The 25,849-nt window shown below is 50.3% G+C and overlaps 1 protein-coding gene and 1 long non-coding RNA gene across 3 annotated transcripts in view; one reads left to right on the forward strand and one right to left on the reverse strand.

Moving 5' to 3' along the window:
* The window catches only part of Tcea3 (transcription elongation factor A3), a 38,940-nt gene extending 15,069 nt beyond the window's left edge, over positions 1–23,871 (forward strand). For both annotated transcript variants that reach the window (XM_058571057.1, XM_058571056.1), the window contains exons 6-11: positions 10,308–10,471; positions 10,643–10,698; positions 14,252–14,407; positions 18,792–18,938; positions 19,697–19,768; positions 22,091–23,871. In XM_058571057.1, the coding sequence (XP_058427040.1) occupies positions 10,308–10,471; positions 10,643–10,698; positions 14,252–14,407; positions 18,792–18,938; positions 19,697–19,768; positions 22,091–22,099 (604 nt within the window). In that variant the 3' untranslated portion in view covers positions 22,100–23,871. The remainder of the gene's footprint in view (positions 1–10,307; positions 10,472–10,642; positions 10,699–14,251; positions 14,408–18,791; positions 18,939–19,696; positions 19,769–22,090) is intronic.
* On the reverse strand, positions 8,311–12,617 carry LOC124109714 (uncharacterized). The gene is made up of 2 exons (XR_006857077.2): positions 12,269–12,617; positions 8,311–8,645 (listed from the first exon to the last, which is right to left on the reverse strand). It is a non-coding gene; the product is annotated as an uncharacterized LOC124109714 (long non-coding RNA).
* Positions 23,872–25,849: the final 1,978 nt, after the last annotated feature.

Here is a 25,849-nt window from a genome sequence, read left to right on the forward strand (position 1 = left end):
TCTGATAGAGTTCAGGGACACTGGAGGTGGAGGGAGCAGATTGGGAGAGGGGGAGGGTTGGAGGGGACATTTAGAAACGGGAGCCACTGGAAGGCATTGAGCACTGGAATCAAATCATATTTACCAGGATCCTTCCGGCTGAGGATGGTTGCAGGGATCCCTGGGCAGAAGCAGAGACCAGTCAGAAGGCCAATGAGATGATTCAGGCCAGATATAATGGTGGCTTGGATCAAGTGGGAGAGGTGTAGGTGAGAAGGAGGGGTGGATTGAGGATCTATTTTGTAAAGGAGCTGATAGGATTTCCTGGCAGTTTGGATGTGCGATATGAAAGAAAAAGATTTAAGATGATTCCAAGATTTTTCATTTGAGCATCTGCAAGGATGGAGTGGCCATTAATTGGTATGGAGAAGACTGTGTGGAAATCGGGCTTGGGATGGAATATCAAGAGTTCAGGTTTGGAAGCTGCATACACATGCCTGTAATTTCAGCTATTTGGAAGGTTAGGGTGGGAGGATCACAAGTTCAAGGCCAGCCTGGGCAATTAGTAAGACCCTGTCTCAAAATAAAAAAAGGACTATGGGGAACTGGGCACAGTGGTAGACACCTATAATCCCAGTGACTTAGGAGGCTGAGTCAGGAGGATTGCAAATTAGAGGCCAGCCTCAGCAAGTTGGCAAGACCCTATCTCAAAATAAAGAATAAAAAGGGTTAGGAGTGCAGCTCAGTGGTAAAGTACCCCTGTTTTCAATCCCCAGTACCAAAAAGAAAAAGGGGGAGGCCTAGGATGTAAGTCAGTGCTTGCCTGGCAATGTATAACACCCTGGATTTAATCTCCAATACTGAAAAAAAAATAAAGTTCAGGTTTAGACATGTGGATTTGAGGTATGCGTTAAGTCATTCAAAGAGAAGCTGAATAGACAGTTATGCAAGGGTGGAATTCAGGAAGAAAGTCTAGGCCAGAAATGTAAATTACAGAGTCATTAGTGTGTAGCTGGCATTTAAAGTGACATCACCAAAGTGACATCACCCAAGAGAGATTGTAGATAAAGGAGTGAGCGTGGGTCATGGCCCAAGAGGGAGGACAAAAGTCAGAATAGTAGGAGAAGTAGGGCTGGGGAAGAGTAAGGCAGACAGGGAGGTGGCTTAGAGGTGGATCAAGTCCAATGGTGAGGGTCCAGGTGCCATTCTGAAGTCTGGAGAGGCCTGCTGGAACAAGCAGGGTGTTGGCCTCTAGACTATGTGTGACAACTGAAATCGTTTTAAGCCTAATGTACCAGTAAGACTGCCATTGGAAAGAGGAGTAAGGGCACAAAAATTAGGTCATCCACGGCATCATCAAGATCAAGCAGGCCTGAGATGTTGACACAATGCCAAGCCGGCGGCCGCAGCTGCAGGGTGGAGGCTCTCTGGAGTGCTCCTTGGAGAAGGAGCCTGAAGCTGTGTCCTGCCTCTGAAGTTCTTAATCAGGAGAATCATCTTAATGAATGCACCCGACTAGAAATGTCTGCCATGGGTCAGGCCTAGGAACAGAGGCTTCAATATCATCTTGCTTCTAGACCACTGGTTCTCAGCAGGACTCACTCAGACATTTGTGGACACTTTTTGGTTGTCATGACTTGAATGGGGGTGAGGGGTGGGGGCAGGAAGACACTATTGGCAATTAGTAGGCAGGGACCATAGATGTTAAGTGAACAGTTGTCCTATCCCCAAATCAAATGCTGACCATTCATCCATTCTGGATTTGATGCTGTAATCAAAACAGTTGACCTTGATGTAGGACTGATGCCTCCAGACCGCTTTCGTGACTTTGCTTCAATGCCTTAAAGTCTCCTGGCTCTCTCCACTAATGCGTTTTTCCCCCTAAAAGTCAGTCAAGCAGAATATATTTGCTCTTCTAGAGGTTGTACTATTTCCTGCTGGTTCGGTATTGGGGGTGGGCAACCTAAAGGACACAAGCAAGTCTTGGAAATTCACTTTTTTTTTTCTATTTAGACTGTTTTCTGCACTGTTTCACGTGTCTTATTCATTCATGTATGCATGCATTTGGCAAGCACATCTTTGCAAACTCAACATCCTCCAGGGATCCAGGGCATGTGTGCAGCCTGAGTGACTAATGGAGACCACGACAAACCAGAGAGAACGTGCCTATGCAAGGAGGCAGCTGCTCCCCAGCCCCAGCTGGTTATTGCCTTGGGAAATGCAGACCCCCTGTGCTATTTCCTCCAGGGTTTTGGTTTTGGTTTGTTTTCCAGGTTGGCTTTGAACTCCTGCTCTTAAGTGACCCTCTTGTCTCAGGCTCCCAAGTCTCTGTGACTTACAGGCACACCCTACAATGCCAGGCCACCTTCCAGTGTTGAGGAAAGCTGGACATCTAGATTTTCATGTGAAACTCCCAGTTTTCAACACTGGCAACATATTCATATTTTTCTAAGACGCAAGAGGGCCCCAAACATTATTTTGTAACCCAACTGTTCACAGCATCTAAAGCCAGGCAAAACTAAAGCTCAGGGTCTCTGATTTTGTGGCTCTGACAGCTCATGAGGAGATAGGCCACAGAGTGAGGACTTTTAGAAGGGAGTAGATATAACACGCAGAGGGAACGCAGGGAGAGCGTTTCGATATGACTTGAGTAGTCAAGGGAGACTTCATGGCAGAATTAGTTTTGAGCTGGGAATCAAAAGATGCATGGCCGTTTGCAGGGCAGACAGTCCAGAAGAGGGCGTCCCGAGCAGCGGAATGACACACACAAACGCATGGCAGTAAAAGTGAGGATGGTGCTTTCATAGATGTAGCTGGAATACCAAGAAACCGACCAGGAAGGGCACCGTGGTGACAGGAAAGGACTTGCACTTGAATCTTAGGACGGTAACCTCGCTGTCAGAATTGTTGGACTTTGGCCAGAGCAGTTACTGCATGTTGGCAGTGCAGTCACCGAGATGCCCTCAAGGTGGCGCACAGGAGCAACGAGCCTCCAGGTGCCTCTGCCCAGACCTGAGGAAGAATTTTCTAAGAACTCACGCTGGCCCTTGGGGAAGCAGAAAGAAGCTGTGGATAAATCCAGCCTCCGCCGATACCCCAGTGGATGATGCCCTCTCTGCAATTTGGAATGGTTCCCAATCGTTTGTGCACTGATGCCACCCAGACACAGATTCCAGCCTGCCAGCCAGCTCCTAGCCAAGCTGAAGGGATGGGGCTAGTGTGCTCTGCTGGGAAGGTGGAGAGGAGATGCTCCAAGCAGCCTCATCTTGCTCTAATAAGATGATTCTGGAAAGCTTTTATTTAAAAACATGGTGTCATGTGCTGAAAAGAATTGGGAAGGCAGACAGACCTAAATTTGTCTCTACCATTTGGTAGTTAGATGGCAGACCTTGGACAAGTCAGTTCAACTCTCTGAGTCCCAGTCTAATGATCGGTAAAATGGGAATAATTATGACCGCCCCCCCCACCAAAGTCACTGAGGATCAAAGTGGATAATGAACTGCCTAGTACTGTTGCCGACCCTACAAGGGTTCATAAGTGTGTAATGTGGAGTAGTAATACTCGTGCAATGTGTTTGCTTCTGTAAGTTGCCTAATGCTTTTTTAGTGGAACTCTTCTTAGGTCTTTTAATCATTTCAGTAACCCCATAAGATGGCTGCTACTGTTATTTCCATTTTATGTGTGAAAAAAATGGCATGGTGGTGCATGCCTGTATTCCCAGTGGCTCGGGAGGCTGAAGTAGGAGGATGGTGAGTTCAAAGCCTGACTCAGCAAAAGCGAGATGCTAAACAACGTAGTCAGACCCTGTCTCTAAATAAAATACAAAAAATAGGGCTGGGGTTGTGGCTCAGTGGTTGAGTGCCCTTGGGTTCAACCTCTGATACCCACAAACAAACAAACCAACCGACCAAAAATCGAGGCACTTAGAGGTTAAGGAGCTTACTTGAGGTCCCATAACTACACAGTGGATGTCCCTGTGAGTTTGGCTCTGGAGTCTGGGTTCTTCATGAATCTACCACCTGGTGTAGACAGTCCAGAAACGATGACTGTTGTTATGGCTCCTTCAAAGCAGTGTGCTCTAGGCTCCCCTCCAAGGTCTCCCTCTGGTGAGCCCTAAATTTTGAGGATGTGTGCAGGCTTCATGCCACCACAGGAGATGGGAGAGCAATCCCTCTCTTAAACCCAGGGCGAATGGCCACTGACCTGCCAAGAGGGCCTCCCCACCCACAGCTCGGCCCCACCTGGAGCCCCGGGAAGCGCCGCTCATCTGCTGGCCGGGTCCCTCAGCCCATCATGCGTTTGTCCTTCCACGGTGCATTCATTCGGCAGAGCGTTTTCAAGTGCCTACCTGGAGCACTGTCACCGGTGCTGGAAGAGAGTGAGAAGCCTCAAGGTCGCTGCCCTGGGCAGCCTGTGACCTGGAGGTGGAGGCAGACAATGTTTATAAACACATAAACAAGTTAATTATAGACTGAAAAAAAAAAACCAGGTCAGGGACAGTCTGCCTTGGCTGAGGTGGTCAGGGAAGGCCTCCCTACGGATGTGACATTTGAGCTGAGACCTGGCTGGCGGGAAGGCACCTGTCGGGAGGAAGAGTATTCCAAGAGGAGGCAGGAGCCAGCGCAGAGGCATGGCCACGGAGCAGTGGCTATGTCCCAGGGACAGAAAGAGGCGGCGCTGTGGGCGCTTCAGTGAGCTGGGGTGGGGCAGTGGCACCAGGCCAGGTCTGACGGGCCAGATGTGGAGGGGCTGGAAAGCCATGGTGAGGAGTTTGACGTGGTGATGAAAATAAGTGGCTGTTAGGGGGTCAGAAGCAGGGGGATGACTTGACCTGTGTGGGTTTTGAGAGGTCCCTCCAGCTGCTGTGTGGATTTAAGGGGGCAAGAGCACGGGGGTGACAGCTTCAGGGCTCTCCTGCACAGGCAAGAGCCCAGGGACTGGGACCAGGGTTGGGGTAGGAGCTGCAGGAAGCACCCTGTTCACAACCCTCCCGCCCCTCCCCACCTTTCTCTGAAACACACCACAGAGAGGTGCAGGTGGGTCTTGGCTCCCTCATCTCTTGCCCTGCTCCCAGCCCCCTGTAGTCAGGCAGAGGTGGGTAGAATCAAGGGTGAAGATCCAGAACAGGGACTGGGGTTGGGGCTCAGCGGCAGAGCGCTCACCTAGCAGGTGTGAGGCCCTGGGTTCCATCCTCAGCACCACGTGTAAATAAATAAAATAAAAGTATCCTGTCTACCTGTAACTAACAAAATAATAATAATAATTTTAAAAATCCAGAACAGTGAGTCTCAAACTGCATTAAAGAATGAATAAATGAAAGCGTGGGAATCACTTTGAACAAAATTTTAGGAACTTACATTGCACAAGAGCTGAGCCTGTGCTCCCTGTCCGCCTCGCCCAAGTGGCAACTAGCAGAAGCATCACGTCTCCGGAAGATACAGAAATCCCAGTGTCTATGGCCATAAAAGGAATCCAAAGCCAGGCCAAAGAGCAGGCACTGGGGACGAGGAGGTCATAGGCAAAGTTGACACTAAGCAGTGCTCTGAGGATGTTGAGTAGGATTCTCTTATAACCCCAGGTTTTGTTTTGTTTTGTGACCATGGGGACAGAATCCAGGGCCTCACACTGAACTCGACCACCCAGCTCTCTATCTTTTATTATTTTCACATAGGGCCTCTCTAAGTTGCTGAGGCTAGCCTCGAACTTGTGATCCTCCTGCCTCAGTTGCTGGGATTAGAGGCTTGTGCCATTCAGCCGGCTGAAACCCCAGTTATTTTGTTGTTGTTGTTGTTGTTTGTTTTTAAAGAGAGAGAGAATTTTTTAATATTTATTTTTCAGTTTTTGGTGGACACAACATCTTTTATTTTTATGTGGTGCTGAGGATTGAACCCAGCGCCCTGCGCCTGCCAGGTGAGCGCGTTACTGCTTGAGCCACATCCCCAGCCCAACCCCAGGTTTTAATACTTGGAAGCCCTGGCTGCTCAGCCAGACTCTCTCTCAGCCAGACTCTCTCTCAGCCACAACTCCTTAGACCTGAAAACTCTCCTAGCAGCCCACCCTCCTCTTCCTGAAGGGAAGCAGCACATCCACAGACGGAAAATGAACTTGACAATCAGCTGCAGATCCAGACCCCGTGTTGCCTGGTGCAGGTGCAGCTGCTCAGACTGCAGTGCACAACTGGGAGGCCAGTGTCGGGGAGGGCACCTCCTGCTGTAGGAAGCCCAGCAGCCTTTGGGGCCCTTTCACAAGGGCTTAGGGTGACTAGACGCTGGAGTGGAGGAGGGGAACCTAATTTCTTAGATGAGTCAGTTCTGGCGTGATTGAAGGCACCTGTGATCCCTGTTGTTTAGGAGACAGATGCAGGAGGATTGTGAGTTTGAGACCAGCCTGGGCTACACAGCAAGACCTTGTCTAAAAAAAAAGCCATCACAGTTCTGGAAGGGAGGAAGGAGCTATCCACAACTGTCACCAAGTCCTTTCACTTCTCCAAGTTCCATTTCCTCATTGGTAAAACGGGGCCAGGAATTCTTGCCTCTCAAGGCTACCATGAGGAATAAGTAGCAAAGGCACGGTAAATGGTGGCTTCTGTTACCACCATCCTTAACCAGCCCCTGGGTCAGGCCTTCTCTCTCCTTCCACCTCCCTCACCTCCACAAGCCCCCTCACCCTCCCACTCCAGGATGCCGAGCCCCTCAGCTTCCCCTTTGCAGACTGGGACTTCCACATTCCCATATGTTCCTGCGAGGAATGCGTTGTCATTGTCCTTTCCTCTCATCTGAGTGGCCGCCTCCTCTCCATTCCTTGCCGAATTCTTTGGACTGAATTGCACCACCTTGGGACCCATTTCGCCTTTCTCTCTCTCTCCCTTTCTCTCTCTTGTGTGCATAGCGGTGGGTAGTGTTGGAGATTGAACCCAGGGTCCTTGCTTGCTAGGTAGGTGCTTAACCACTGAGCCACTTCCCCGCCCTTCTGTTTATTCTCCTTTTTTTTTTTTTTGGTACTGGGGATTTAAGCAGGGGCGCTTAACCACTCAGCCACATCCCCAGCCCTTTTTATTGTTTTATTTTGAGACAGGGTGTCACTAAGTTGCTTAGGACCTGATAAGTTGCTGAGGCTGGCTTTGAACTTGCGATCCTCCTGCCTCAGCCTCCTGAGTCTCTGGGATTATAGGCATGTGCCACTGTGCCCAGCTCCATTTGCCCTTCTTAAATCATGTGGTAAGGTCTGGTATCATAAGAGTAATGGGCACAGAGAACCATGGGGACACTGGGCCATGCCCCTCGTGCACACCCAGCTCTTCTTCATCAGGACCCAAAGGACCAACAACAGTTGGAGTCTGAGCTCCAGACTGTTTATTTATTTTTTTGGTTGTATGCATTAACATTTCATCTTTTTTTTCTTTTTGTTGTTTTTTAAATTGTGGCAAAATACACATCACAAAAGTTTCCATTTTAACCTTTTTTTTCAGCTTGAGAAAAATGAGATAGTTTATCATTTCAGATGCATTAAGATTTACCAGATAGGGCTGAGGTTGTGGCTCAGTGGTAGCGCACTCACCTAGCACGTGTGAGGCCCTGGGTTCAATCCTTAGCACCACATAAAAATAAATAAATAGATAAAATAAAGGTATTGTGTCCAACTACAATTAAAAAATAAATATTTTTTAAAAAGATTTACCAAATATATAAAACAAATTAGCTAAAACTGTTTATTGCAGATTTCTGGACTACTCTTTTTCATCCCACAGTGCTGGAAATCCAGCACAGGGTCTTGTGCAGACTAGGCAAGAATTTTACCCCTGAGCCACCTCCCCAGTCCAGCTTCCTGGCCAGTCCTAGTCACTGAACTTACTATATGGATTTTTAAATCTTTTATGTATTTATTTTTTTGTTGTAGTTGGACACAATACCTTTATTTTATTTATTTATTTTTATGTGGTGCTGAGGATCAAACCCAGGGCCTTGCACATGATAGGCGAGCATTCTACCTCTGAGTCACAACCCCAGCCCAGGATTTTTAAAAATTTTTTAAAAATATAAGTTTAACATACCAGGCACAGTGGCACATGCCTGCAATTCCAGCAACTTGGGAGTCTGAGGCAGGAGAATTGCCAAGTTCAAAGCCAGCCTGGGCAACTTAACAAGATCCTGTCTCAAAACAAGAATTAGAAAGGGCTACAGATATAGCTCAATAGTACAGTGCTCCGGTTCAAGCCCAAAAAATAAATAAAAAGAAAATATATATAATATTTGCCCATTTTTGCCATTTTAAGTGTACAGTCAAGTGGCCTGAGTCTATACACCATGTTGTGCAACCATTACAAACACAAAGTTTCAGAGATGAATGAAGTGTCTTAGACTGAAACTCTACACCCATTAGACAACCATTCCCCACCCTGTTTCCAGCCCCTCACAATCACCATCCTACTTTCTGTATGATTTGGATTATTCTAGAAACCTCATCTATGTGGAATCATGATGTTTGTCCTTTTGTGTCTGGTTGATTCTGCTTATATTGTATTCAGAGTTTATCCATGGTGTGGCATGTGTCAGGATCCCCTTCTTCTTTACGGCTGAATAATATTCCGTTGTATGTACACATCACTTTTCTTATCCGTTCATCCATCTCTGGACCTTTGAGTTACTTCCACCTTTTGCTGACAGCTCCTTGGGAAGAAGAAGATAGAAAAACCTGTCTCAGCTACCAGCTTAGAGTGACCTCTCGTGATTGCCAAATGTTAGAACAATTTTATTACTATATATATATATTCTTCATAGAAAATTTTAAAAATGTGTATAAGCAAAAAACTCTTACGATAAAAATCTCTTACGATCCCCAAATATCTGAGAGATAATTGCTATTAACATGGTTTGTGAACTCAATGTTTGTGATACCCACCCCTAAAGCCTCAAACACCCTTATGACTTCATTTGGAGGTAGGACCTTTATGGAGACTTTAAGGCTAAAGGAAATCACAAGGGTGGAGACCTGATCCATTAGGGTTAGCATCCTTATAAAAAGAGACACCAGAGAACTCACTTGCTCTCCCCCATGTGGAAACAGCAAGAAGTAGTCATTTACAAGCCAGAAAGAATCCTCACCAGAAACTGAATTGGCTAGCACCTTGATCTTGGACTTCTCAGTTTCTAGAACTGTGAGGCATAAATTTCTGTTTTTTGGGGTTTTTTTTTGTACCAGGGATTGAACCCAGGTGTGCTTAACCTCTAAGCCACATCCCCAGCCCTTTTTTATATTTTATTTAGAGACAGGGTCTCACTAAGTTGCTTAGGGCCTTGCAAGTTGCTAAGGCTGGCTTGAGACTCACAGTCCTCCTGCCTCAGCCTCCTGAGCCACTGGAATTATAGGCATGTGCCATTGCATGCAGTTAAATTTCTGTTTTTGAAGCCATCCTTCTGTGGTATTTTGTTATGGGGTGCCTGAACTAAGACACCTGTTTAGTTTTCCTATCATCTCTGTGTGTGTGCATTTATATTTGCTTTTTTAAAAAAAGGGAGATTGGTCTTGGGCAGTACACCCTAGAGCCAAGAACAAAGGCACTGGAACCAGGCTGCCCTGGGTTCACAATCTCAGAGGTGCTGCTATGGGGATCAAAGTAGAAAATGCTGGTAAAGGGACTGGGGCTCTAGCTCAGTTGGTAGAGTGCTTGTCTTGCATGCACAAGGCACTGGGTTCAGTCCCTAGCACCACACACACACACACAAAATGCTGGTAAAGTACCCGGTGGCCCTCAGGCACCTGGCTGAAACCAGCCTGTTCTCACAGGACTCCAGCTCCTAGAGGGAGAAGCCATGCCTGGTTGGCTGCTTCGTCCCTTGTTCTTAGCATAGAGCCTGCAGAATGGTGCCTAATACATAGTTACTGAAGTAACAAATGGCTCATATTCTTACGAGTCCAAAGATGGAGAGAAACTAGTACAATGCTCAATAGATTATAGCGTTATGGGTGGCATCACCTGTCCTATGACTTGTAAAGCACCGTGGTTGGTCAAGAGTGTGGGTTCCCAGGAGCTGCACTGCTAGGGTTTGAATCCTGTTGGCTCCCAGAGGTGTCATCTGAGTCAAGTGCATCTTTAAATGGATCTACGTCTAAGATGCACCTCTAAAGTTGGGATGAGAATAGCATTGACCTCACGGAATTGTTATGGGGATTAAATGAGATGATCTGTATCAAGTACCTAAAATAGAACCTGCCTCATCAGGTTGTTAAGAGGAGCAAGAGAGAACACCCCTATAAACATCCAGAATGGTGCTCCATCCATGCGTTGTCCACGTAACGTCAACTTGTCTATCACTGATTGTCATCCTCAGATCAAACAGCAGCAGATCAAGAGCAGAGACCCCCAAAACACCCAGCAGCCCCTCCACTCCCACGTTTGCCCCCTCCGTCTGCCTCCTGGCGCCCTGCTATCTCACAGGGGACTCTGTCCGGGACAAGTGTGTGGAGATGCTGTCAGCGGCCCTGAGGGCAGAAGGTGAGAGCTCATGGGCCAGGGAAAGGGGCTCCCCAGGGCAGGCGAGGTGCCCCTTCCCCAACACCACTTCCTGGGAGTGGAAAGGGAGCACTGCTGTCCCCAGCTCAAGCAGGTACCTCTGTTGGTGGCAGTCGAGTCTGGCTCATGTCTGTATGTCCTGGTCTCTTTCAGATGATTACAAGGATTATGGAGTCAACTGCGACAAGATGGCTTCAGAAATTGAAGATCATATCCTTGAAGGGTGCCGGGTCTGTGGGTGTCTGGTCCGCCTGGTGATGGGGCAGGCTCTGGGGACAGCCCCAGCCTCTTGTTAAGCACCTCAGCCACCACAGAGGACAGCCCCACAAGGTTCCCTGATGGAACCGTTGTAGGTGGGGCAGCGGAGGCGCAGGGAGGTTGCCACTTGCCAAAGCTCCTGCAGCGGAAGGAGGTGGCAGAGTTGGGATTTGAACTGCTGGGTTCCAGCCGCTGTGCCAGATCCTAATGTGGATCTGGGTGGTCAGACAGGGAGCAGGTCTCCCACGTGGCCTTTCCCCTCTTCCTCCCTCTGATAGTAACAGCGCCATGTTTGACCTCCTGATGTTGTACCAGGCCTGTGCGCTGTGCACCTGATGCTTCCTGTCTCTGTTAAGGCTCCTGACGACCTCTGAGGTGTGAGCTGTTGTTCCCATTGTATAGATGAGGAAGCTGAGGCCCAGGAACTACTGAGTGTCAGGTCTGACTGGAGGCTTTGGCCTTTGGATTTCCACAGGCCCTGCTCCCGCCTCCTGTCTGAAAGGGCCCTTGTGTAGACAGGGAGGGGCAACCTCACTGCTGTAGGCCCATTAGTCCAGAGGATTCTGCTTGGGAAAGAGTCTCTCCCTCCACTGTGCCCTGCTGAGTGAATGCATGGAATGTCTTTTTACTGAAGACAAAGGTTTGCCTGTCAGAGACAAAGAGGTGCAGAGGGAGGGGACAGAATACCTAGGAGAGAGGGAGTCTAAATGTCACACGGGGTGTGAGTGGCCCTTTCCAGACCTCCTGGGTTCTAGCTAGGTCTGTCAGAGAGGCCCAGGGCCAAATCTGCAGACAGCAAGCTTGCCTGCTTCCACATCCTGCCTGAAGCCAACCCTAAGTCCCCCAACATGTTTTCTGGAAGTTTCTCTCTATACATCCAGCGACTAGAACTACCCAAGACCTCAACAAACATGCTGCCATCCTCTCCTGTTAATCCAGGAAGGCTGAGCCCACCCAGGGTGTCAGGACTTCATTTTCTCCACAACGGCCACCCCTCTAAGCAGGTCCCTCTATCCCCAAGCCCAGTTTGGAACTAAGTGGATGGCCTCAAACCTGGTTTCCCTCCTGGCTTTCCCTCCTCATTCGCTGCTTCTACTGAATGTCCCTCTTCTAAAGGAAAGGACATGGACGCTGCACAAACCTTATAGCCCAGAGGATGGATGTAGGGCTTGAATTCTCTGTGTCCCCAGAAAAGGCTGGTCCTCTTTGGAGACCCCTGAACCTACGTGGCATGTGTGCAGCACAGGACACACCCCTTCTGAGGGGTCAGACCCCAAGGGCTGCCCTCCCGCTTCTTCTCCGGTTTAGGAAATGGAGGAGTCAGAGATAGACTGAGGGATGTGTGGCCAGCCCAACTGTCCCCACATTCTGTCCTGCATAGCGACAGATACACGATCCAGAAATCCTGCATGGAAGGTTTCCTGACACATATTTTGACTCTCAAATTGCATCGTGACATATTCTTTTCTTTTCACACTTTTACGGTATTAAAACCACAATCGTAGTAAAGAGCAATAATACCTCCTGCCTCCCCACCATTTCTGGCGAGTCGGCTGCCTCCGTCCTGCGCGTCCCCCGCGGGCTCCTCTGTATGTGGCTTTTCCCAGCAACCGCTTTGTTTTCCTGATTCTGCTTGGCTCAGAGAGCCAGAAAATGAGGCTGTGTTCCCGAGCTGCTCCAGAGGGTGGGGGGGTGGGAGGCCCATCTGGGATGCAGCGTTGGGAAAGAAACTCGCTGTGGTCGGTGGCCAGGGGCAGCTTCCTGCAGGGTGAGCGGCCAGAGCACTGCTGTTAAGAGGGGGTCTGGCCTCCAGCCCTGTCTGCCAGGAATCTGCCCTGTGACCTTGAGCCTGCACCCTTTGCAAGCCTCAGCTTCCTTGTCTAGTAATAGGAGAAGGAGTCACTGGTCAGCCATTCCTGAGGTGGGTTCTATGGGATGAAAATCATGGTCATGGCAATTACCAAAGGAAAGGAGGAGAGGGGCCGGGCACAGAGGAGGATCACAAAATTTAGGGCAGTCTGGGCAAAAAATGTCTCAAAAATGCTGGGCATGGTGGCACACACCTATAATCCCGGCGGCTCAGGAAGCTGAGGCAGGAGGATTGCAAGTTCAAAGCCAGCCTCAACAACTTATTTAACAAGGCCCTAAGCAATTTGGCAAGACCCTGTTTCAAAATAAAAAACAAAAAGGCTGGAGCTGTGGCCCAATGGTAAAGTACCCCTGGCTTAAATCCGCAATTCCAAAAAGCAGAAACAGGATGTAGCTCAGCGGTAGAGCATCCCTGAGCTCATTTCTAGTACACAAGTACCTAGTGCCCAAGGGAAGGGAAAATATAGGAGGGGGAATCTATGATCAAATATGTTGGGTACACCATGTCACGCAAAGTTCAATGCTTTTTTTTTTTTTTTGCAGTACTTCTTAGAATATTAAATATGTATCCCTGCCCCCAGCCGCCCAGTACACTGGGGATTGAACCCAGGGCCTTACACATACTAGACAAGAGTCCTACCATTGAGTTACACACCCAGCCCTTTTTATTTTTTAAATTTTGAGACAAGGTCTCACTAAGTTGCTGAAGCTGGCTTTGAACTTGCAATCCTCCTGCCTCAGCCTCCTGAGTTGCTGGGATTACAGGCGTGATCAACATGTAGCTTTTTTTTTTTTTTTTACTATTTATTTTTTAGTTGTAGTTGGACACAATACCTTTATTACACTTATTTATTTTTATGTGGTGCTGAGGATCCAACCCAGGGTCCCGCACATGTGAGGCGAGCACTCTACCGCTGAGCCACAACCCCAGCCCCAACATGTAGCTTTTAATCTTCTCTAATAGCTGGACTCACAACCTCCAAGGTCCCTTCCAAACTAGAGATTCTCCTCATCTTGTCATCATCCTCACAGCCCATGATGTTGAACATTTGATACGTTCCAGACACCATGCCAGTAAGCTCACTGTATCTTTGTAACAACACTGAATTTTACTTATTTACTTATTTAGTGTTACTAGGGATTGAACCCCTGGACACTTTATCACCAAACTACATCCCCAGCCCTTTTATTTTTTTATTTTGACAGAGTCTCACTAAGTTACTGAGGCTGGCCTCAAACTTGCCATCCTCCTGCCTCAACCTCCCACATCACTGGGGTTATGGGCATGTACCATCCTGCCCAGCTCCAAACTATATTTTATAAATAAGGAAACTGAGGTACAGAGAAGTCATGTGACTCATCTGAAGTCACACAAGAGGCTTAGAAAAAGCAGGGTGCCTGTTCCCCAGGGTCCTTGACACTATTGTGCTTGCTACCATTAGTCACTCCATGGAGGGTGTTTCGTGTCTATGATACTTAGATGACCCCAAATGCCCAAGTGCTACCTCCAGTGGCCAGTCAGAGACCACAAAGGTGCCGCCAACCCCTGTAAAGTCCAAGGAAAGGAGGAGATGGCTCTGGATTCTGATCCTCTGTGCCCCTCTGTGAGTGGCAGGCTCTCCCTTGACCTTGTCACATATCTACCAGGAGCTCAAGAGCACAGACATGAAATACCGGAACCGCGTGCGCAGCCGCATCAGCAACCTTAAGGACCCCAGGAACCCTGGCTTGAGGCGGAATGTGCTCAGCGGGGCCATTTCCGCTGGACTCATAGCCAAGATGACAGCAGAGGTAAGGACCGCAGGGCCTCTGGGTGGGAGTGTGGGAGGCCGGGCCCCTCCACTGTGCCCAAGGCCCTTTTCCCACCAGAATCATCTCAGCCACCCACAGGGCCTCGAGAACCATCAAGATGATGAACACAGGCAACTTGTATGAAGTGCTGTGTAAGCACATGGACCACGGCAATAAGATAGAAATGTGTCGTCCCCATGTTACAGATGAGGACACTGAGGTCAGCCAATTTTCTGCTGCACGCAGCTAGAAAGCGTTGAAGCCAGGAGGCAGCTGTCTGGCCCCAGGGCACCCACCTTTCTCTGCTTCTCTCTCTTGTTCAGTCCTGTATCCCAGTTCCCAGTACCCAGGGCCCTGGCCAGGATAGGAGTCCAAGGTGAGGAGTCAGATGTTAAGTTATAATACCGAGTGGTAAATAATGCCACTGTGGGAACTTACAGGAGGGGAGGACTGACCCAGCCTAGAGGGGTCAGTAGGGGAGAGACCATTTGAGAAGTGATAGTGCAGTCCTCAGAAGCCCTGAACGGTGTCAGCCTTTGAATTCCGATTCTGCCACTTACCTGTGTGACCTTGGATGAACTATTTAACCTCTGTGCTCAGTTTTTCCCTCTAAAAAATGAGGATGAGAATCAGAACTGCTTTCTTTTGAAGGATTAAATGGTTAATATATGTGAAGTAACAGATGTGTGATACAGGAGAAGATGAACCCAGAGCTTTCTGGGCCTCAAGGCAGGCTCCCATCAGGGTCAGTACATGATGGGCTCCTTCACCTATCATTTCCTGTAACCCCTTCTCACGGTGTTGTACAGGAGGAAATATCCCCATTTTGTTGAGAAGAAAACTGAGGCTAGTTAGTGATAGATGAGTATTTGATCCTAGGTCTGCTTATTTCAGAGCCCACATCTTGGAAAGACACCTTTTGCCACCCTCAGGCGTGACGGCTCTCTCCTGCCAGAGCTCACAGGGGATCCCTGCCAGTAGCCAGAAATTGGAGAGTTAGCCGAGCGCAGTGGTGCACACCTGTAATCCTAGTGGCTTGGGAGGCTGAGGCAGGAGGATTTTAAGTTCAAAGCCAGCCTCGGCAACTAGCAAGGCCTTAAGCCACTCAGTGAGACCCTGTCTCTAAATAAAATATAAAAAAGGAATGGGGATGTGGCTCAGTGGTCAAGTGCCTCTGAGTTCAATCCCTGGTACCCCGCAACACACACCAAAATTGGAGAATTGAAGTGACCCCGAGAAAGAGTGAAAGTGTTAGGTCCCTGGATCCTGGGTGGGCCTCAGGGTGTCTGGGAACCCACTGATCACTGTGACCTGTGTGTAGTGAGTGGTGTGGCACACGTGTTGTGTGTGTGCTGTGTGTGCTATGTGGAGTCTGTGTAGTATGTGTGTGACGTGCAGGGTGTGTTTGGTGTTTGGCGTGCATGTGGTGTGATGAGTGTGTGTGTCACAGTGTGTGTATATCTACATTTCGGGGAGAGGGCTCACTGCCTTCCTCAAATACCCAAACAACAAAGAGCTCTTGCTCTAAGGTAAAGTGGGAACTTGGCAAATGTGCACCAGGTTACCTTTCTACTTAATTTAAAATATCTGATCTTTTTTGACAAATGGAAGTGGATGTCCATAATTGCAAATTGCAAGTCAGCTTACCAGTATCTTAGTTCAGGTTGCTGTAACAAAAATCCCCCCGTCGGGCAACCGATGCATGACAGACCCATTCAGTGCTGAGTGCTGAAAGTCCAAAATCAGGGTGCTGGCAGATTCCATCTGCTGAGGGTGAGGGCCTCATTCCTTACAGACAGCTCTCTCATGGGACCACCTCACCTGGCGGGAAGAGTGAGCGTCTCTGGCCTCTTTATAAAAGTAATCCCACAGCCCTCCAGACCCAATCTCCTCCCAAGGACCCTACATCCAAATCCCATCACTTTAGGGGTTAGAATCTCAGCATTGGAATACCTGGGAGTTTCCTCCTGGGTCACCTCTTGCCCCAAGAAAGAAGTTTCTATAAGAAATACAAGACAGGGCTGGGGACGTGGCTCAGTGGTAGAGCACCCCTGGGTTAAATCTCTAGTTCTGGAGGAGAAAAAAATGTGTTGGGCAGATCCTTACTGAATTCACCTTCGGGGCTCTTCTCTGCCAGCACATGAAGGTCCAGCATCCTCTCCTGCTCTTATCTGCTGAGTTGAGCGCCTGTTTTCTACATCGGTGTGCTCATTCCTCGAGTGTTTGTGTTCTGGTGGAGCAGGGGGTGGAAGCCAGAGCCTGGCGCATGCTCAGCAAGCGCTCTACCACTGACTGGCTGATTCCATGTGACCCTGAGAGTGGTCAATGGGTTGGCGGGTGGGTGGGTAGTTTTTCCTGTTCTCTGTTAGCAGGCACTTAACACCCTCCTTCCAGGATCTAGCCTCCCGCCATGTTTCCCACGCTCCTCAACTTGAAGCCACCCCACATACCCGTCCCCAAACACGCTGTCCTGGTCTTCTGCTCTTTCGTGTCTGCTGTTCTTTGTGTCTGCAATGTGCCGTCTCCTGGAAATCCATCTGTGGAGACTGGCTAAGGTCATCAGCATCTTTTTGACCATCCCTTCCCAGGCACTTCCCAGGCACCAGCCCTTCCCAAGGGAGGTGAGCTTCCGGCACCGGCACACCTCTGCTCTGGACTCCCTTCCCTCTCTGGTTATGGGGCAGGGACCAAAGCTTCCAGTCTGGAGCCTGGCAGCCGGGGGGCTGTGGTGTGCCCAGCCAGCTACTGTCAGCTCCAGAGCTAAGTATGTGCAGCACTCAGTTACATCACTGTAGTGGCTTGACATTAACTGGTGCCTGGCGCAACTGCACACACCTGTAATCCCAACAGCGTGGGAGGCCGAGGCAGGAGGATCACAAGTTCAAAGCCAGCCTCAGCAACTTAGCGAGGCCCTAAGCAAATCAGCGAGGCCATGTCTCCAAATAGAATATAAAAAAGGGCTGGGGATGTGGCTCAGTGGTTCAGTGCCCCTGAGTTCAGTTCCCAGGACAAAAAAAGAAAGAAAGAAAAGAAGTTGACCACCTTGGGAATATTTACACCAGGTAAATTGACAGGTGCTTCCAAGGAATCAGGCACTCCCATCGCCAAAGCCCACTTATCAGCACACCAGTTAAAGGCATTCAGTAAATCGGCATCTGATAAATTTCAAATGGCTGACTGCATTACACTCTGGAAAATTCCCCCAAATTAAAGGCAGCAGCTTTTAGCTTCTGTGACCCTGGGTTGACTTATCTTTCTCTTATTAGTGTTCCTGTGAGGGGTGAGGCCCTCACTTACGAATTTAACACAACAGGGCTTAAACATTAGTGTGCACCGGAACAACTTGGGGACACTGGTTTAAAAAAAAATGTATGTTCCTGGGTCTGCTCTTGGCATTTCAGAGTCAGGAATATGCAGTTGACCAAGAAGCCTGAGTGGTTACAACGCAGGGTCAACACACTGAAACCATTTGACCTTTATGTCGAGTCTGTTCCCTGCGGAAGCCTGACAGGCGGCAACAATTGAAGTGGCCGGCCAACACCACATCCTCGCTTCCTCGGCTTCAGCGTGTTCCTTTCCCACACAGCTCCTAGCTGGCGCTGCCTCCAGCTGAGCATGCCCTTCTCTCCTCTCCTGTGGCAGGGGCTTAAAGGGAATCCAGTAGCCAGGGGACGGGAAGGGAAGGGAAGGGTCTGGGTAATGCAGACCCTGCGAGTCCACGGCGGGTGCTGTGAGAGGGGATTCCTGCGAGCAGCACAGGTGAGCACTTAGCTCACCTGTGAGCGCAGACGCCTCAGGGTTCTGCTGAGGGCGGGGATGGTGGCAGCAAGTCGTGGATAGCTGGGCCACAGCTCCCAGAGAGGCAGGACGCACCGGGCAGTGCTCATAGCTGGAACAGGCTCTGGGTCAAGTCTAGACTGGAAGGGTTAGGGGACACAGGACATATAGATCAGATGGGCAGTGGTTCAATCCAGGCCAAGGTCCTGGCAGGCAGGGGGAGGGCCAGGCCTGGTGGAATGAACCCAGCACTAATCCCAGGCACAGGCTGTTTGCCTGCTATCCTCCCGTACACGCCCAGCTGACCTTGGCCCAGCCAGAGTCCCCAGGTTTGACCTTGCAGCCAGAGATGGAATGGGAATGGGGACGCCTCAGGTCCAGCATTTTCCCAGCTGGGGAGGACCAGAAAGCCAGGCCTCCCGCTAGCTCCTCGTACTCCATCCAGCATGCTCCCTCCTCTGTTCAGATGCTCTAGAAAGCAGCGGGGGGCGAGGATCTAGCTCAGGTGGTAAAGTACTTGCATGCACAAGGCCCTGGGTTCAATCCCCAGCACCACCAAGCAGGTGTGGGGCCGTCAGCCCTCACGGACAGGCTCATTTCTCTCCAGGAAATGGCCAGTGACGAGCTGAAGGAGTTGAGGAACGCCATGACCCAGGAGGCCATCCGGGAGCACCAGATGGCCAAGACCGGCGGCACCACCACCGATCTCTTCCAGTGCAGCAAATGCAAGAAGAAGAACTGCACCTATAACCAGGTACCGGTGCTGCAGGCTGGGCCTGCGGAGGAGGAGCCAGGGACGGTGGAGGTGGTGAGCCAGAGAGATGCTTCAGAAGGAGCCCGGGGAGAAAGGGCTGAGGTTCTCCAGGCTGCAGAGACAAGGGCCAGGCTTGGGATACCACAGTGGTGCTTCTGCGGCTTCTAGAACATTTTCTGGCTGTAGAACAGCTGGCTGTGTGATGGGGAGGTGGGACCAGTGTTTTTTGGCCTGCCCTGAGGTAAGAATGAGAAGAGCCAGACACACAGGGGACCACCCCCGAGAGTCACTGATGGCCGGAAGGGAACTGAGCCGTGTGGAGCCAGCTTCTTCGTTATAACCAGGGAAACTAAGGCCCCCAGGGCCTCCAAGCCCCTTTACTTCTCCAGGCCTCCGTCCTTCCATTGGTAAATTAAAGATGAACGAGGTGATTTCTAAAGTGCTCCCGGCTCACTCCCGCGCTGGTGGGCTGGGCACGTCTGTGTTCGGGGTGAGGCCTGCATGCTGCCTGTGGGAGGCAACAGCAGAGCGATCAGTTTGGAAAGATCAACCCAAGTGCAAGTGGAAGGCCAGGCTGAGCCGTTGAGGTGCTGGGGGCGACTCATGGACGGCCCGGGGAGAGGGAGGTATAAGTTAGGGAATTGCCAAAGTGGGGCAGGAATATCAGTGCCAACCCCTGGGATCTGGACCTACTAGACAGGGGAAGCCATAGCAGGTTCTAGATCAGCAGAGCGACTTCACGGCTGGCTCTCTCTCAGGTGCAAACGCGCAGTGCCGACGAGCCCATGACCACCTTCGTCCTGTGCAATGAATGCGGGAATCGCTGGAAGGTCTGTAGTCTGTCTGTCTCCCTCTCTCATCACCCAGAGACCCGCCCAAAATAAGAAGAACTATCCCCACCTCCCAGAAGGGCCTCATGCCTGGGGCTTTGCCAGCCCACACAGAGTAGGCCTGCAGAGCCAGGCAGAGTGGCAGGTTGCTTGGGGCAGCGGGGAGAGAGAGCACATGCATGTGTTAGTTCTGGAAGGGCGCCCAGCTGGGGTGGGAGCAGCATCCTCCATTTTATTGATGGGTGGGCAAGTCTGTCTTTGGCACACAGATGGAATCCGCTTCCTGAGGCGCACGGAGGGGAGGGGAGACAATAGCCCCTGCCCTGGGACCGCACCTCTTTGCAAAGTGCTTTCACAGATGGTGGTTCCTCTGACCTGCTGCTGCTGAGCCCTGTGGGGGTGCATGGGGGGAGAGCTCCCCGGGCCTGCTGTGCATCCTCTCCTCCGAGGTCGTTCTGGAGGTTTCCCAAGGCTGGGGCCCCAGGCTGCCCCGCTCCCACAGAGGCAGAGGCTTTGTTCTGAGCCAAGAAGAGACTCCTCCCCGAGTGCTCCTCCCCACCAAGCCTTCTCCTGAGGGAACTGGGTGTGGTCACGTGGTTGTGCCAGTGTCCAGTCCATCTGATTTATCTCAGTTGTTTGTGCGCTGGGTGACCTCTGGGCCATCAGGCAGGTCATGGGGCTCCAACAGTTCTAAGATGCTTAGCAAGGGGCCCAAAGCTGTGATTGGGAGCCAGGAGCCCTGGCTTCATGTCCCATTCCTCCCTCCTTGCTGTGTGACCCTGAACATGTCACTTGCCTCTCTGAGCTGAAGGGTGGCGAGAATACCTTTATCCAAGGGTTGATGTGAGGATGAATACATATGCACACAGACTCTGCAAACAGTAAGAAATGGTGACAGTCTCACTTTCAGAGGAGGAAACAGAGCCAGAGAAAGAGTTAAAATCCAGAGTTCAGAGCTCTGAAGACCAAGGCTTCCAGTTCCTGATCAATTGATTTTCTGATAGAGGGCCGGCCTCCACAGCCTCACTAGGGCCTCTGTAGAATTGCCATATGGTTTCAGGTGAAGGCCAGATGGTTGTGCCTGTTTCCTTTATTTACTTTTCGAGCACTCATGGGTGGGTCTGTGCAGTGGTCTAGTGGTTTAGAGCAGGGACTTTGGCACCAGGCTCAGATCCTGGCTTTACTACTTACAGAATGGCCTAGCTCACGGCTCCTGCTCTCCAGGCCTGGATTTCCTCATCTGTAACATGGGGGTCGTAATATCCAGCCCACGGTGCCGTTCTGCAGATGACATGTGTAAGGCATTACGGGCCTCACGGGGTCTCTGGCTGCTCTCTGGCATATTTGTCAAATTAAAAAACAGATGGCTCTGCGGGGAATAGTGTGCACACCTGCAGTCCCAGCACAGGATTATAAGTCCAGGCCAGCCTCGTAATTTAGCAAGACTGTGTTTCAAAATAAAAAGGGCTGGGGATAGGGATGTAGGTCCATGGGAGAATGTCCCTAGGTTCAATCTCCAGTACTGCGGCAGTGTGTGTGTGTTGGGGGAATAGCCCTGTCCCAGGGTACACAACAATCAGAGTGTGGGCTGTTTCAGCCTCAGCTTACCCCTTAGTCTAGGCACTTTGTGCAGTCAACAACTTGCACAACCACACCAAAAAAAGCCCTGAACACATATGTAAAAACCACTCTGAGTGCCATTTTGATGGTGTCATCTAGTATTCTGGGATGTGGGGTAAGTCATTTAATGCTGCTTGCTTACCTATACAGATTGGAGTAACACTAGTATCAACCTCATGGAAAATGTGAGGTTGAAATGAGTTAAACATAAACACTACGACCCCACCCAGAGTAAGTGCTCAGTAAGGGACTGACGCCACTAGGGGAAGGTGTCCTGCATGCCACAAACCCAGCACCTCCTCCCTGACTCCTATTGAGAGTCAGGACCCATTAGAGGTGGCAGCCATGTAGCTTCTGACAACATTTTCAGTTATTTCCATTGCTATGGGGGAGACTAAGCCCACCCAAGGCATCAGTGACAATCACAGTGTGTTCTCAGCCATTAATCAGGAAGCTGCAGTGTGCCTGCCGGACGTGGAAGAGCCACTCACTTCTTACCTGACCTCGTTCTCCCACTGGCCAGCGTATGATCCCATTTTACAGATGAGTGATTTGCTCAAGGTCACACAGCGAATAACAGCTGAGCGGGGCTTGGGATCCTGGCCTGTGGCTCCAGACCCCACCTTCTTCCTCATGTCCCCGAATGCCCTCCCTGGAAGACACAGGAACCTCTCCGATTCTGTTGCTTTTTTGGTTTTGTAGTTCTGCTGACAGGACCGCCAGCCAGGACCGCAGCATCCAAGGGCAAGGAACAGAGAGGGCGAGCTGAGCCACCGAACTGGAGAAAAATAAAAGTTAAAATGAAGAAAAATACTGAACTCTGAATGAGATAGTAGGGATCAGAGGGAGAATTCTTACACAAACTGGTGATCAGTTATTAATAATAAATGGATAACGGGGGAGCCTAGTTGGGGTTCAGTGCTGAGAATCTGTGGACAGACCTCCTGTGCCAAGCCGGAGCCTCAGAACTGAGGGGTCGTGTCTCTCACAGTGGGCAGCAGACCTTTGCTTTCACCCTTCCCCGCCCCCGTCTGAATCACAGCCTTTTTTGGATTGAAAAATACCAGAGGAGGCCGAATGGGGTGGCACATGCCTATCATCCCAGCAACTTGGGAGGCCAAGACAGGAGGATCGTGAGTTTGAGGCCAGCCTCAGCAATTTGGTGAGGCTCTGTTTCAAAATAAAAAATAAAAAGGCTGGGGGTGTAGCTAGGTGTTAGAGCACCCCTGGGTTCAATCCCCAGTACCACAGAAAAACAAAAACAAATAAAAAACAGATCAACATGAATGCTCCCCCACCCCAGAGCCACACTTGGGGCGTAGCCAACCCGTGGTTTGACTCAGGGAGATATGACTCCCACACCAGGCAGGAGCATCTCGACTCCCTCTCCTCTCTTCCCAAACTCCCTGCTATTCCCTGTTCACAGCTGGTTATAGGGGACCTTTGAGGACCCCAGACCAGGTCCCTCTAGGTGGAGAACGGCTCCTCTAGAGGCAGTGCCCGGACTTTCACAATCCTTGGAGGCCCTGAGCCTTGGAACCTGCCCAGGCCCTAGCACTGTGCTCCACCCGGCTCCATCTGTGGCCCCAACTTCAGAGGAAGTCAGCAGACCCCAGGGGCCTTGTCATGCTTCTCCCTTGAGGACATCAGCTTGCTTCTCATGCTGATAAGAACTCTAGGCAAAGCTGGAAACTTCTGGAAAAGTCCTTGGGAGCAGATCTGTTGTTGAGCCTTATGGGTCTCAGTCTCTGTCCCTGGCCTTCCATCAGCCCCAGGCTGAGCTGCCTTTACCTAAAATGGACAATGTGCTTGAGCCCATGTACTCCGGGGAGCTTGGGCAAGTCACTTACCCTCTCTGAACCGCTTCCTTACCTCTAAAAATGGAAGTAGTACTGCTGCTGCCCCCTCGGGTGACATGTGGAGGTCGCTGGGTGCACCCTGCTCTGCCTTGGTTCACCCTGGGGTGAACCGTAACAATAGCCCGAGCTCCTCATCTCCCCGGGCATCGTCCCCTCTGCCACTGGTGACGTCCTCTTCTTCTGCCCGTCATGGGATTCTCCTGAAGATGAAGCCCGTGAAGAGACTGTTCAGAAATCTGCCATCATCTCCGGCTTTTCAACAGTTAGAGCTGCAGGGGGCCGGTGGAAAGGCCGGGTTCCCTCCCAGAAAAGTCAACACCCACCGCTCCTACAGGCAGAACAGGACTGAGACCCAGGTCTTCTGTTCCCTGTTGTTGTGTTTGTCACTGAGACATCTAGAGCTGGACACAGTGCTCAGCCTTGCCTTCCAGAAATTCATGGACTGATGGGGAAAGAAACCATAGACTTCCACACTAGATGGGATGTGACAGGCCATATCTGAGGTGCAAATATTGTCTGCAGAAATGCAGAGGGTGCTGCTTAGAGACCCAGGTGCTCCGTGAACTTTGATATTAGAGGGAACTCCTGGGAATTATGCTAAAATACAGATTTTGATTCAGTGCATCTGTGATGGAGCGAGATTTTTCACTCCCCACAGGCTCCCAGGTGATACTGATATTGCTGACCATGGGCTGCACCCTGAGTAGGAAAGGCTTGAATATCTAACTTTTGTTTGCATTGTCTAAACCTCCATCTGAATGTTTAGAAACCAACAGTAGAGCCAGGCATGGTGGCACACGCCTATAATCCCAGCAGCTCAGGAGGCTGAGGCAGGAGGATCACAAGTTCAAAGCCATCTCAGCAACTTAGGGGGCCCTGTCTCAAAATAAAAAATAAACAAGGCTGGGGATGTGGCTCAGTGGATAAGCAACCCTGGGTCCAATGCCTGGTACAAAAAAAAAAAAAAGAAGAAGAAGAAGAAACCAACAGCAACATAATAAAATAGCAGCCACTATCAATTAAGTGTCAATAAAGGTTTCTTTGGGGTGATTTTTTAAAGGTGGTGCCCTGGGGCAATTTTCTTTAGTCACAGTCTAATCTCCACTGTGTTCCCAGTATCGTGGGGACTTAAGCGTAGAGTGAGGGGGGGCAACTATGAATCCACCCTCCAATAACCTGCTTACAAAGGCAAAGTGCCAGATTATACAGCAAGAGAACAAACTGGCTCAAGTCCACACATCTGCTGGTCCTCGTGTAGGTTCACAAAAGGATGCAGGAAAGCATGAACAGGCCAGACTGTGTCCATCAGCGAGTGTCCACCCCAGTGGCCTTCCTGTGTCTTCCGTGGATATTCTGCCCATGTCCTCCACTGTGCAGAACAAGACTCAGGGTTGGTTTGTTTGTTTGTTTTTGTACCAGGGATTGAGCCCAGGGGCACTTAACCACTGAGCCACATCCCCAGCCCTTTTTTAAAATATTTTATTTAGAGACAGGGTCTCACTGAGTTGCTTAAGGCCTTGTTAGTTGCTGAGGCTGGCTTTGAACTCACCATCCTCCTGCCTCAGCCTCCCGAGCCACTGGGATTATAGGCGTGTGCTTCTGCACCCAGCTCCAGAATCAGCTTTTCAAAGTTGCCCATCGTGTGGTGTTGAGTTCCCTGTTCTGCCTGCCATTTAGAAGCTTCCATTTCCCCACTGTTCTTGGCAGGGCCGGCCTCTGCCTCACCCCCGCACTTTGAGCTTCAGCCACACTGGCCTCTCCCAGTTCTCCGTGGCGTGCTGTGCTCCTCCTGGGCACAGAGGCTTTCCACAGGCTCTTGGCTGGCACAAAGGGTTTAACCCCGTCTTCTCCATCTCAGAGATGAAGGGTGTGAGCTGTAGCAGCTCAGCTCTAACCTCTACACCCAGGAAAGCTTCAGGGGAAGGGGAGAGTGTTCCCTTGTAGGAGGAAAAGGACGAGGGTTAGATGAGGTGAAACCCAGGCAACATGCTTGGAATGGAGGAGAGAAGTCCCTACAGGGACATTCTGGCCAAAAAAACCTGAGAGCAAAAAAGCCCATACAAGATCCCGTGACGCAATTTAAAAGATATTTTCCAAGGGTGACGGGAATGTGAAACACTGTACAGAAGCCTCCCTTAGTAACCTCTCCCAGACTATGGAACCTGTCTCTAGGCCCCATTTTCCTTCAGTTCAAGGCTTATGTTACCAGGTGCCTGTTAGGATTCTCCTCCCAAGTAGACCCTCTGAGTGATCTGAGAAGTCAGATCACTTCTAGTGATCTGAGAAGATGCCCTCACATCTTCCCTTCCCAGGTCCCTTCTGCTTTCTTTTCTGTCAACTAGTTCAGTCCTTGAACCACCTGGGGCCTTTCCCTGCCCCTTCACCTCATCAGCTACCAGTTCCACAGCGTCTCCCCATCCCACCCTTCCCACCACTGCCAGCACCGTGGACGTGGCCTTTCAGCTTTTCTTTTCTGGGACTGGTGTGAAGGCTCCTTATTGGGCTCCCAACTGGCGCCACCCCTCCCTGTCCCGACTGCATGTACCTGCATGGCTGTGAGCCTCCCTCTCCTAGTCATCTGCAGAATATCGCCCTTGGTGAG

The sequence above is a fragment of the Marmota monax genome, unplaced genomic scaffold (assembly GCF_021218885.2).
Source record: "Marmota monax isolate L192 unplaced genomic scaffold, Marmota_monax_Labrador192_F-V1.1 WCK01_AAM20220418_F8-fsc00008, whole genome shotgun sequence".
In the NCBI taxonomy this organism is placed as follows: domain Eukaryota; kingdom Metazoa; phylum Chordata; class Mammalia; order Rodentia; family Sciuridae; genus Marmota; species Marmota monax.